The sequence below is a fragment of the Papaver somniferum genome, unplaced genomic scaffold (assembly GCF_003573695.1).
Source record: "Papaver somniferum cultivar HN1 unplaced genomic scaffold, ASM357369v1 unplaced-scaffold_19, whole genome shotgun sequence".
In the NCBI taxonomy this organism is placed as follows: Eukaryota; Viridiplantae; Streptophyta; class Magnoliopsida; order Ranunculales; family Papaveraceae; genus Papaver; species Papaver somniferum.
The window spans coordinates 10,882,765-10,895,437 of NW_020628818.1; the positions used below are offsets into that span (position 1 = coordinate 10,882,765).

Here is a 12,673-nt window from a genome sequence, read left to right on the forward strand (position 1 = left end):
CAATGAAGCAGGAGCAAGAATAGTAGTGGAAGCAGTGATAGAAGTAGATGCAGGATAGGACTGGTAGCATAATGTTGCTAATCTTAGAGGATAAGAAGATTCATCAAATACTACACTTCTGGAAATATAAACTCTACCGGTTGCAGGATATAAGCATATATAACCTTTGTGCTGAGAGATGTAACCTATAAAGATACATTGTAAACTTCTAGGTTGAAGCTTGTTGCTAGTGTAAGGCCTTGGCCAAGGATGACACAAACACCCAAAAGACCTGAGAAAGTGATAATATGGCAACTTGTTGAACAGAACTTCATAAGAAGATTTACTACCTATTGATCTAGTTGGTAACCTGTTAATTGTGTAATTTGCAGTCTGAAATGCATCTACCCAATAGGAGTTTGAAAGACCACATTGTATTGGATATGTTCTTCCTACTTCAACAATGTGCTTATATTTACCTTCAGACACACTATTTTGTTGAGGAGCGTGTGGGCATGAGAATTCATGCACAATTCCACACACAGATAGAAAATATGTCAACTAATTATGAAGAAATTCGCCACCTCCATCAATTCTAATGACAAGAATATGTTGATTGAATTGATTTTCAACTTGAGAATTAAATTGAAAAAAGGTTGTCTTGAAATCAGATTTATCATATAAAGGAAAAATCCAACAATATTTGGAAAAGTCATCAATGATGTTGACATAGTATCTAAATCCAGTATTTGAAGTTACAGGACTAGGACCCCAGAGATCTAAGTGAAGTAACTGCAAAGGACTAGTACTAATATGAGATAAATATGAAAAGGGTAGTCTGTGACTTCTTTTTAACTGATATTCAGGACAAAAGATATGTGTTTTTATTACACCAGATAGGGAGAGCACCCTGTAGATATGTTGCATTGTTTGAAATGAAGGATGGCCAAGTCTTTTGTGCCAGACAGCTGCATTTGTTGTAGTAGTAGTAGTAGTACTGGAGTAAACATGTTTTGTTGAAGTAACACTTGAGTAAGCATGATTTCTGGAAGTAGTTGAAGATGTATTGAACATGAATTGCAAAGTATATAGACCATTACTATGAGGGCCTTGTAAAGTTATTTTCCCGGATAAGAGATCTTTCACAGTAAAACCAACAGCATCAAATGTGATAGAACACTTATTGTCTGATGTAAACTTGTGAACACATAACAAGTTAGCAAAAGACTTAGGCACATGAAGTACATTGTTCAAAGAGAACAAATGATTAGGTGTGTATCTATAGTGGATCCAACATTGGGTATTTGCATACATTCACCATTAGCAGTTTGAATCTTCTCAGCACCAGAATAAGGATATGAAACTTGCAGTTCAGATTTATCAGTAGTAACATGATTGTTGGCACCCGTGTCAGCATACCATGGATTCTCCTCTAGTATGTTTGCAGTGGCTAGCATTGTACTGAACTAATGTGGAACGTTGACATTTTGATAGAAAAATTCAATCTATTTCGACAGGATAAAGCTGAATGTCCAATTTTCTTACAAATTTGACAAGGTATTGGCTCTTCAGTTATGGAAGTAGAAGTAGAAGGATGTGAAGAATGTTGAGGTGGTGTTTGAAATATCTAGGAGAAGGTTCCCTAGGATGAAATTGAAAATTACTCCTAAACTGAGATTGAAAATTACTCCTAAACTGAGATTGAAAATTACCTTTACCACGACCGCGAGAGCTAGAAGCATGATGTTGTTGTTGACTAAGATGAGTTTGGAAAGTAGCAAAAGCCTTACTATTAGCTTCATAAAGAAAGGAAGTGGATCGATCACCAACAACGATGTCTTCATTAAGAAGAAGATTATGTAGCTCTCTAGAATTGACTGGTGGATTTCGAGCTCGAATTGAAGTGCTAAAAGCTTGATAAACTTGACATATACCGTAACAACAAGTTCATCATCAGATATTGGTGAACCAGAAGCAGAAAGTTGATCGGAGATACGTTTTACTTCTCCTAAGTAGGTAGCCAAAGATCCAGAACCAAGCTTCATTGATTGAAGTTTTGTTCGAAGTTGAATTGAGTGAGATGTAGAATTTCTTGAAAATCTAAATTCATTTTTATTCCAAAGATCTCTTGCAGATTCAGCACCAACAACATAGGAAATGACAGAATCGGAAATTATTAATTGAATCCAAAGAACTAAGGTATTATCATCATCATTCCAAGCCTTGTAAGAAGGATTAAGAACATCTCTTTGAACTCCATCGATGATTTCTTGAGTGAATTGTAGAGGACAAGGGGTAGAACCATCAAGAAGACTAATAACATCATATTTCTTGAATAATGAAATCAAAACATTTTTCCATGTCAAGAAATTATCTCTTTCAATTTAAAATTGATAATGTTTGAAATTTGATTAAGAGGAACAGTAGAAATCTTAGATTCATAGTGATTTAACATCATGAGAAAGCAGTACAAAGAAGAAAATAAGAGAACAAATGAGCAGCGGAAGGAAGGATCGTACTTACGTGATTGATACCATAATATATTGAACAAATCAAAATGTTGAATCAAAAATGCATAAATGTTATTCAGTATTAAAAATCAAAGATGAACTTTGTTACAAAGATTAAAGAAGAACAACACAACCAAAGAAAGAGACACATTGGCAATTTATACAGGAGACACAGTTAGGTAACCAATAGAGAATGTGCACCTGTGAGAAGACAGCTGGTACAGCCTGTAAAGGACAATAATTGTCTGTAACAGACAAAGAGTGTAAGTGAGGTGTTAGCAGGATATTATGATGTTATTAGATTATATCCTGAGTTCAAGGTTGACCTTGCAACTTTACAAGTGGAGTCTACTACGCGTATTCCCTCAACAACTACCACCAACTCTACACAAATCTAAAAGTAAGAAAATTTAGACTCAAGTCTATTTTACTCTCGGCCACAGTTGGGAATTAGGTAAGTTCATTCGTTTCTTTGTCTTGTTTTCTACCCGATGGTGTAGATATGTTTAATTGCATCTTCTTTCTCCCTTTCAATAGAGCAATTTGTATCGGACAGTTATGATATAGAATTTGGATTAACAAGTAAATTTGTCATTACAATAACAAATTTAAACAATATGAGGTGGATGTTGGCTACGACTTATGAGACAGGCTTTAGGACCTTCAGCATTGAGAAATTTTTGGAACGAGATTCACTTAGGATGTTAATAGGGTACCAATTTGCTTGGGGTATACATAGAATTTTATAAGTTAGCTTGGGAGATCATCAAGACTGATTTCATGGCAGCTGTGAAGGAATTTTACACAAAAGAGAAACTTTACTGGAGAACAAATTATTCTTTTATTAGTTTAATACCAAAGAAAGAGCAGGTGGGAGGTCCTCAAGATTTCAGGCCAACAAGTCTTGTAAGCAGTGTATACAAAATAATTTCTAAGGTGTTGACACGAAGAATGAAGAAGGTGGTACCAAAATTGATATCATAAAACCAGGGGCCTTTTATAAGAGACAAACAAATACTGGATGGAATATTGGTGGCGGGTGAACTCATAGATGCAAAACTCAAAAGTGGTATACCAGGCATAATGTGCAAGCTTGACATACAAAAAGCATTTTATAATGTCAGCTGGCACACAATTATTCATGTTTTGAAGTCTTCTGGTTTTGGAGAAAAATGGATCAACTGGATGTCATGGATTCATGGTGTGTAAACTCAGTTCAACATTCAGTACTCCTAAATGGCTCTTCCAAAGAAAAACTTAAACCACAAAATGGGTTGAGACAAGGAGACTCTCTTTCACTTTTCCTTTTCATTTTGATTTCTGAAATTTTTACAAAACTAATAAACAAGACAGTTTAATTCAATATGATCACATAATTCTCCATAAACAATATTACAGGAATATCACATTTACAATATGCGGATGATACATTGGTATTCCTAGATGCAGGAGAGGAAGAGGCTGAGAACTTACATGTGCTGCAAATTTTTGAAGTAATGAAAGGATTGAATATCTACATTATAATGACAACTTTTAATTGCAATATATAATTTGGATCATGGGGTTGATTTCCGATCATAGAGCAAATTTGCATCACGAGGTAGGGTTTAGATCATTATGCAAAATTAATCACAATGATTAACTTTCGGGTAACAGATTTAGTCTCTAGAATTTTCTTTTAATCTAGGAAGATTCAAAAGAACAGCAGATTGTCATGAATGTGAAATAACACTCGAAGGTGCCTATCAGGGCCATGCGATTTTGTGTTTAAACGACTATAACCTTCAAACTTGGAGTTCACACTTTAGAGTCGTACCCAGCACTTGCAGGATTCGACCACTACTAAACCAATGTGCAACTTACCATGTCCTACCTAATCTGTGCGAAACTGAAAGTTTAATGCCGACACCATGTCTGGTTACGCTAATAGATCTTATCTAGAACTAGGTCCCCGGTTCTTGCTCAGTTAACTTGCAAAATATCAATAATACTTTATATCTCGACTTTTTTGGAGGGGTCTCCAAATAAGTGCACAACGGATTGAATGATGGCCGATGGGGCTGCAAACCTTGCTGTAAATCGCGAACCGACGTCAGGAATTCGCAATTAGTGATGATAAAAGTGGGCAACTACTCCCTCTTGACTGTATTATTATTAAATGGGTTAAGCCGTTAAGGGTTGACCTTGCCACTTTGCAAAGTGGGATCCAGTAGACGCGTCTTCTCCTTCCCTCACTGACTACCACACCTACTGCGCTCTTCTCTAAAAGATTAAACGAGACTTGAGTCTACTTAACTATTTGGGGGATAAGTTAAGTGCAACACGATTAACTTGTGTCATGAAATGAAGAGATGTGCACATTTGCTGGATAATATTGCTCATGGTGTCGTCATATAATTTGGTATCTTAAACACTAGAAAATGGACCTCGGAGATTCACACTCAGCGCAGCTACATAGGCTTCAACCACTGGTAAACCCACGTGCACCTGGTTCTTCCAATCCATCCCCCGGTCTCCCCGCGAAAAAGTACTTGGGTCTTGGGAAAATGTTTACTTAATAACGCGTTAGATTTGCAACTTTACCATTAATTAGAGATCTTTAATGCTGTCAATTTGTCGGGGCTGCGCAAGTGCGACAGAAGAGACAGATGATTGCTTACGTAAGAAAAAGAAAAGCTTTCTTGGGGACAAAGCGTAAATGCAAAAATGTTGGCTCTTTCTCTTGTTACCGATTTCACGTAAACATATATTACCTCTGTTTCTGGAAGGGAGTTATTTTTATTTTTTTTATTTTAACCTAAAAATAAGTTAAATTGAAAAAAAATGAAAATAACATTTTTCCATAAACGGAGGAAATACTAACAAGCCTTAGCTACTGAATTTGTTGATCAGGCTTGCAAAATTAACAAGCCTTAGCTACTGAATATTAATCCAAAAATGTTCTTTAGACGATACTAGCTATCAAAAATTTTGTTATTATCCTATTGTTGTGTATACATAATAGCAGCTTGATGATGCTGAATCTTGAAGAGTTTGGAAGCTAGTCGTTCACAGATGCAACCCTGGACTAATACTAACCCACGTGCAGCTTGCTCTTTACCCTCACCGACACCCAATCTCTGCCAAAGTAGTTGTTAGGAAAAAAATTCAAGTTATTAGCAACTAGGCTTGAGTGAGACTGCCATTGATACTATTCTAAAGCTGTGTTTAAAGTTGTTGGATGCATTCTGTGAAGCTTGGTATTTAAAAAAGGAAATGTGGCAGTTGCACTGGATAGTGGGTCCTTAATTCTTGCACACGTCTAAAAAGAGATATTAAATAAAGAGACGTTGAAGCCAAGCTTGGGAATTCAAAAAAAAAAAGCTCAAAAGATGCTAGGTGATACGAATTCGGAGAAATATAGTAAGGGTAAAGTCCTTGAATTTTGGATAACAGGGCAAAATAGATGCCAAATTACAGAGCTTCCAGAAATGCAGAAATTCACCATCCTGCCCGGTTTTCCTTGGTGTCCTAAAGGCAAACCATGAACTGTACACATAGTACAACCTTCTGCAAACTTTATGGCTTTTCCCAACTTTGCATCATAGGAACTGTTATTTGATACCAAACAGAGCTAATAACAATGGCCATACCAAAATTGCAGCAAACTTAAATAACTAATAGCTAAAGAAAAATAAACTTTTTATTGAAAGATTTGCATTTGGTGGGTGAATACAACTCAACATTCCTAGGTTTATCCCTGTACTTGATGATACAACAACATATAGTCTATCTCGTATGATCTTTTTACATGTTCCGGGAGATTACCATAAGCTTCTATGATAGATACATAAAGAAAACAAGAAAAGGAAGTGGAAAAATAATTATTGGTCTTATTCTCTGTGCTAAGAATTTTGAGGGAAAACCTTTTGGATGAATTCCAAGAATCGCTGTGAGTAAAACATGGGATCAACAGCTGAGATGGATGTTGAATCGAACTGAAAAGACTTGTAAGCATGTTCAATTTTTTTACTCACGTTGTAGTCTTGTAATATATCAATGATACCAAGGTACAGAACAACATCATTTACCACGTGTAAAAACTGTGCTTTCTCCTGTCCTGGAAGAAGCTCCGCTCTCGCAGGCATATTCACTCCAAGCTGGATTTGGAGTCTGCTCAAAGACAAACATACACAAACGAGACCGCATTTTAAATGAAAGAAATTATCAGATCACACCAACATGTATTGGTTACTAACAGACTCGCTGTAAAATAATATATAGTTTTGAGCTTACCTCGCTGTACCAGGTAGTAAGAGATCTACTTCTTTGTCACCGACTGCTGATGCTCGTAAGCGGCTACCTCTTATGTGAGGGCCCACAACAGGACTAGTATCTTCATGTCCACGTGGCACCAAAACAAGTCCCTCCGGGTATCTGGAAAGTTCATCCTCTTGAGAATCTGATTGGATCATATTCAATATGAAACAACAAAAATATCAGACAACTCGTGAAATGCTATTCTTTGAAACAACTAGAATAAGGGGAAAGTGACATCCAAGGAAATTGTTATGTGGATGCTAAAAGTCCAACGTGGAAGCTCACCTTCTTCAACAACAACCCCTAACCCATCCATTGTTCCACTCTGGAAAGATAGGAGGGACTGCAAATGTCGCGGGGCTCGATAGTGAACACCTAATAGGAGGCTGTAATCCATTATGCGCTCTGATTCCAGAAACCTACTATCAATCTCAATCTGCCTGCAAACATGGACGGACGAATTACAACATAATTTCGACTTCCACGGGATATTGCATACTGCTTATATATAATATATGAGACATGAGCTAATTCATATGAAGGGGAAACTAATATCCACTACAGTGACTTGCAATATCATCCGATAAACCAAGGCGAGGCAAACAGAAGCGAAAGATACTTTCGAGGAACATAGGCCAATTTGCTATCAACATAAGCCAATACTTGCGAAAAAATATAATTGAGCAGCAACTTAAAGCTTATTAACACTGAAAATATATGTTAGTTACTGTTTTGATACGTAACTAGTTGCACACACAAAGATTAATGCATCCTTACTGTAATAGAGCCTCTCGCCAAGAAGGTTCTAGATAAAAGCAGTAGTTCAGGTCCAAATCCTTAAGTGTCGTATTCGCATCAATTTCAACCTTGTCCGTCGAACGGCCTAAGGATGAACCTTTTAAATCAAACCTTCGATGGATCCTTAACTCTGTGCAGAACATGTTCCCCATTACTACAAAACGGAACTGCAAAATGGGAATTAGATACAAACATTAGTTTCTTTGGTACAAGGAACTCATGAAAAATCATAACACTAGTATCTGCAGCACAAAGAAAATCATACAATGTTCAGTTATTGTAATTCATTGTATACCTTTTGTCCACTTGAAGGTTTAATCCTGTGAAGACCAAAAAACTTAGTTACAAGAGTGTTCTCGTATGTACGGACATGATGGTGATATTTCGGAAGCATCCGCAAAAGCACCTGCAGTAACATAAACGTTTAGTTTAGTAACAAAAACTTTATAATGCTAATGGGCAAAGAGCAAGACAAACAAGTAGAATCTGATATGGTGATATTACCTTCACTTCAGTTTTCCGGAGTGTCTTAATCATGAACCTATCATCTTGAGACAGGAAAAAAACACTACCACTCTTCCCAGGAGAAGAAAGCTCCCTAAGAGCGTCATTTCCACAAATGGATATCATGTAATCTGCAGCATCGATCTTGAACAAATCCCTCAAATTTCTGCTATGAGTGCAATGAACCTTCTGAGTGATATGTATCGCAAGTTCAACATTCAAGTCTACATGATTGATATTGGAGAATTACGTCACATGAGCAACAGCCAAGAATTGAGAGAGATAACCAACCTGAAAACCATCGGGCAGTAATCTTTCCATTTAAAATCCTCTGTGTAGTGTGGAGGTGTCAATTGAGATCCTCCTTTTGGGAAGCTCATCCAAAAGCTTGCACGGGGACCAAAATCTGATCCTCTAACATCACGCCTCTGTATTGGAGTAATTTTCCCCACAGTGTACCTGATCATACACTTGCACAATTTTCAACGACTTGGTAAATAAAAAGTTCAATGATACCATAAACTACAGGTATCATATAAATGACTCTAAAAATCTGGAAACCAAGCAAAAAAGAACCACAATCAGTCAAGGAAGGAAACCAGATCATGACATAACTTCTTGTAAGTTGAGGATATGTGGATGGAGTAAGAAGCATAAGGCAGTTTGAAAATGCAATGTCAATCTTCCAATGAACAAATGGAAAATGTTTGAAAATGGGTTATTACTTATTACCTTATTCCAAGTTGCAAACTTAGCATTAGGTCATAACTCCTGTGGCCCTTAATGATTGCTTCACCTGGCCTCTTAATATCCTTGGCAAGTTTCTTCTGTCGTCTTTTGGCCCTTTTAGAGGATCCAAAGCTATTATTTAGTACAACCTCGCTGATTAGAACACCCTGTGTGTATTCCCTTTCCAGGATAGGAGCAGTTGCATTAGTCTCCCTTTCATCACCACCTTCCCTAAAAGAATCTGCTGTATTCAATGATAGATCATTTCCAAGTACTTTTTCAATAGCTACCTCAAGACTCCAGCGCCTTTCCAGTGACACATTTTTTGACCGAGAATGCTCCAAGTTTAGCAGGTTCTTTTTGGGAAGTTTAAAAGAAGCGCCAAATGATCCCCGGTTCTCACCAACCTTATCCCTGCTATCCACTAAGGCATCTTGTCGTAGAGCACCATTCTGCTTTCTCATATCTGGCAACAACCCTCGTTTTCTTAAAGCATTTAGATAATATTCTTGTACAGCCGGAAGCCTGCTTCCGTTTGGATAGAGAGCTCCTTTTCCATCCTTCAAGCCTCTGGTCCAAGTCCCAACATAACAGCCACCGTCTCCCCACACATACACTCCAAAGCCATGCATCATGCCATCCAACCAGCTTCCTTCAAACGAATCCTCATTTGTCCAAGTAAGCGTTCCTTTCCCAGACATTTTACCTCCTTTCATGTTCCCCATATAAACATTACCATTAGCCCAGATGTACTTACCGAACCCTTCTATTGTTCCCTGTATCCAAGACCCTTCAAAGGAATCTCCATTAGGAAAGACTTGATATCCCAACCCATGTTTGAGATTCAATCGCCAACGTCCCTTGTAGTTAGTTTTATCAGACGAAACATATGTCCCTGCCCCATGCATATAACCTCCTGAAAATTCACCCTCATAAACAGCACCGGAAGGCCATTGAATCTTCCCAACACCCTGCCTCATTCCCCTTCTCCACTCACCGTCATAAATACAACCGTCTGTCCACACATATTTTCCCGAACCCTCAGGGTTGTTACCCAACAACGACCCTGAGAAGGAATCACCATGTGGAAGCAAAACATCACCAACTCTAAAGGCAGTGGTTTCGGAAGATGGATGATCAGCTTGCCCATTACCTAACACGGCAGCTTGTTCTTGGCCAGGAAAGGAAAAAATATCAAGAGACCTTGATCTTTCGACATGAGAAAGTGGAGGTCCTTCCACATTATCGCCAAGGGCCACAGGGACAGACATGCACAATGATGTAAAGAATCACACACCCTTATTGGATAATAAACCCCAGACTTCACATAAGATAATTTGGAAAGGTTTTGATGGAATCCTGTTTCAGAGTTTAACACCTCATCTTTTCACTCCAAAACATTCCCAGGCTGTGAATAAACAAAAAACTAATCAGAACAATAAAATCAACAATAAGCTTTTCAACCTGAAATATCTAGGAAATGAAATGCAACAATCAAAGATAAAGTTCCATGAGAACAAGAATCGCTCATAACCAAAAACAAAACAATTCGACAAAATAATCAAACTCAGACTCTCACGGTATTAATCACATTTCTGTGTGAAACTCACAGTAGACAGAATTTTCCTAAGGGTCCCTTTCCGTAATTTAGAATTGTTGAAAATTCATCTCTCTAATCTAACAAGTAATTCATTCTATTTCCAAGTTTCAAACTAATAAATAATTAATCTCAGATTCCTCCATTTTCCTCACCTCACATAATTTTTAATCAAACTCAAAATGATGGTGAACAAGAATCACTCATAAGCAAATAAAAAACAATCCAACAAAAATATCAGCCTCAACACACTGTCTTAACAAGAATCCTCTGAAACAGTCACATTTGTTTACCAAATACTCCTCAGACTATTCCGTTCCATCTAAAGATAAGAACTAATCAGAGTTCTTTAGTTCTTTACTCAACAACTTCTTCTACTTTCAACCCAATAAGCAATTTTGAATTCCTCCATTTTGCTCAAATCACATAAACAAACTCAAAATAATAACAACTACTACTTGAGTAATCTAAAATAACAATCTAACAGATAAATCGAAATGGAAACAATAAATTAAAAAAAAAAAAAAAAAAAAAAAAAAAAAAAATGAAAGATGAAATTACCTTGATGACTCCTCGTTCTTATCAATCTCAGTAAACTGAGAAAGAAATAAGATGAAGAACACGAAGTAGAAGAAACAAACTTAGGGTTTTAGTTATGAGGAATTACAGCAGGTTATTAATGGTTAATGGTGATGATATAGTGTGGTGGTTAAGGGATTCAACAAGAAAAAAGGGAAAAATTTGTGAAATCGAATCCAACAGTAAGATTACCTCCGTAGCCAGACACGCAATAGTATTATTTATACTCTTAAAGCAAAACAAATTCTTTTATTTTATTTTTTTATTTTATTTTATTTTCATCTTCTTGTTAAAATTAATATTTTAATCAAGTTGATTAATATTAATGGACATAATCTTGATTAATTAACAAGATAAGACGTTTTATGGAACTGCGAGTTTGTTTGACTCTGTGTTATTCTCTCGATGAATAAGACGTTTTTCCGGATATCGAAAAAATACCGTTTCTTTAACTGTGAAAAAGGACGTCTGATCGCATACAACAGTAGTTTCCTATTTAAGCTAGACCCGCTAGATGTAAAATCAGTCAATCATGTGACGCGCGATTGGTTAATCAACAGTTGAAGCAAATCAATCAACTGTGTGTGATGGCACGGCCCGTCACCGGTGACATACCGGTGGGGACTGTAAAAGTAAAATGAATCCAATGTTTGACAAGTCAACTTTATTAAAATTTTGAAAGAGAAATTTAAATCGTTGTTGATATGGAAAAAAGTTTAGATCGATGTTGATATCAAAAAAATTGAAGTTTATTTATATCTCGGTATGAGTTCAAATTTTTAAAATTAGTCAGAATTCATCATTACAAAGATATGATTGGTAAAAAAAAAAATTATAGTTTTATTTTTTTATTAAGTTGAGAAATTAATATATTTCCAAACGACGTAGTATTTTTCGGTAATACTGTTTGAGTCACTAGAAAAATTATTATAAACTCTTAACCATAAAAAGTGAACTCTAAAATATTTTTAAGAATTGTTGTTAAAAAATTATAATTAATTAACATGTTTACAGACAAATTATTATGAGATGAAAATGTAAAAGTTTATGAACACACAAAATTCTGGAAAATGTATTAAAATTATGATTACCAAGCTTCTTCTAAATCAATTATTATCAATTTAGCTTCGAACTTATAAAGTTTACGCCTTCCCAAAGTCTGATTATACGTGTACGAGCCACGTAGTAGTCAACAGTTGAGGAAGGACTATCTTGTGGCCCGGCACGATCAAGTGGGCCCACACTAAGGACACGATCATGAAATGGAAACCACTGATGTACAGCTGCCAGAAACTAGAAGTGATCGTTCATGAAAAATGAGATTTTCTTGTTTAATTATGTTTTCTTCCTTGGAGTTTAGGTTGAATTCAAAAAAACGGCAATGAGAATCAAACACGTAATTTGAGATTTGTAAATAAATCAAAGATGCTTACACAAAAATATAAATAAGTAAATCAATTAATTTAAACACAAAATTGGTTAAAAAGACCAAAATTAACAATTTCCGGGTGAAAAAGACTTGTACATTTTGATACTGTTTAAATGGCCAAAAAGTAAAAGGATACTGTTCAAATGGACAAAAATATAAAAATAACCAGGATGTAACCAGTTTCATCCTACCAATTTTCAAATGCTTTTTCTTATTTTTAATTTATATCAGGATGCATCCAGTTTCATC

At 36.1% G+C, this 12,673-nt stretch overlaps 1 protein-coding gene across 1 annotated transcript; it reads right to left on the reverse strand.

The window, feature by feature from the left end:
• Nucleotides 1-6,153: 6,153 nt before the first annotated feature.
• Nucleotides 6,154-11,213, reverse strand: LOC113338704 (phosphatidylinositol 4-phosphate 5-kinase 9-like). Its single transcript, XM_026584078.1, has 9 exons — nucleotides 10,978-11,213; nucleotides 8,823-10,227; nucleotides 8,382-8,549; nucleotides 8,091-8,256; nucleotides 7,882-7,992; nucleotides 7,566-7,753; nucleotides 7,074-7,228; nucleotides 6,765-6,930; nucleotides 6,154-6,641 (listed from the first exon to the last, which is right to left on the reverse strand). The coding sequence occupies exons 2-9, from the start codon at nucleotides 10,088-10,090 to the stop codon at nucleotides 6,374-6,376; spliced, it is 2,490 nt and encodes an 829-aa protein (XP_026439863.1). The 5' UTR covers nucleotides 10,091-10,227; nucleotides 10,978-11,213; the 3' UTR covers nucleotides 6,154-6,373.
• Between the last annotated feature and the right edge of the window lie 1,460 nt (nucleotides 11,214-12,673).

Excerpts from the sequence above, each read along its gene's own strand:
- LOC113338704 (XM_026584078.1), bottom strand. The coding sequence starts at position 10,090 with ATGTCTGTCCCTGTGGCCCTTGGCGATAATGTGGAAGGACCTCCACTT. Across the intron at positions 8,550-8,822 it reads AGTTTGCAACTTGGAATAAG|GTACACTGTGGGGAAAATTA; the intron begins GTAATAAGTAAT and ends GTGTATGATCAG. Across the intron at positions 6,931-7,073 it reads AGGGGTTGTTGTTGAAGAAG|ATTCTCAAGAGGATGAACTT; the intron begins GTGAGCTTCCAC and ends TGATCCAATCAG.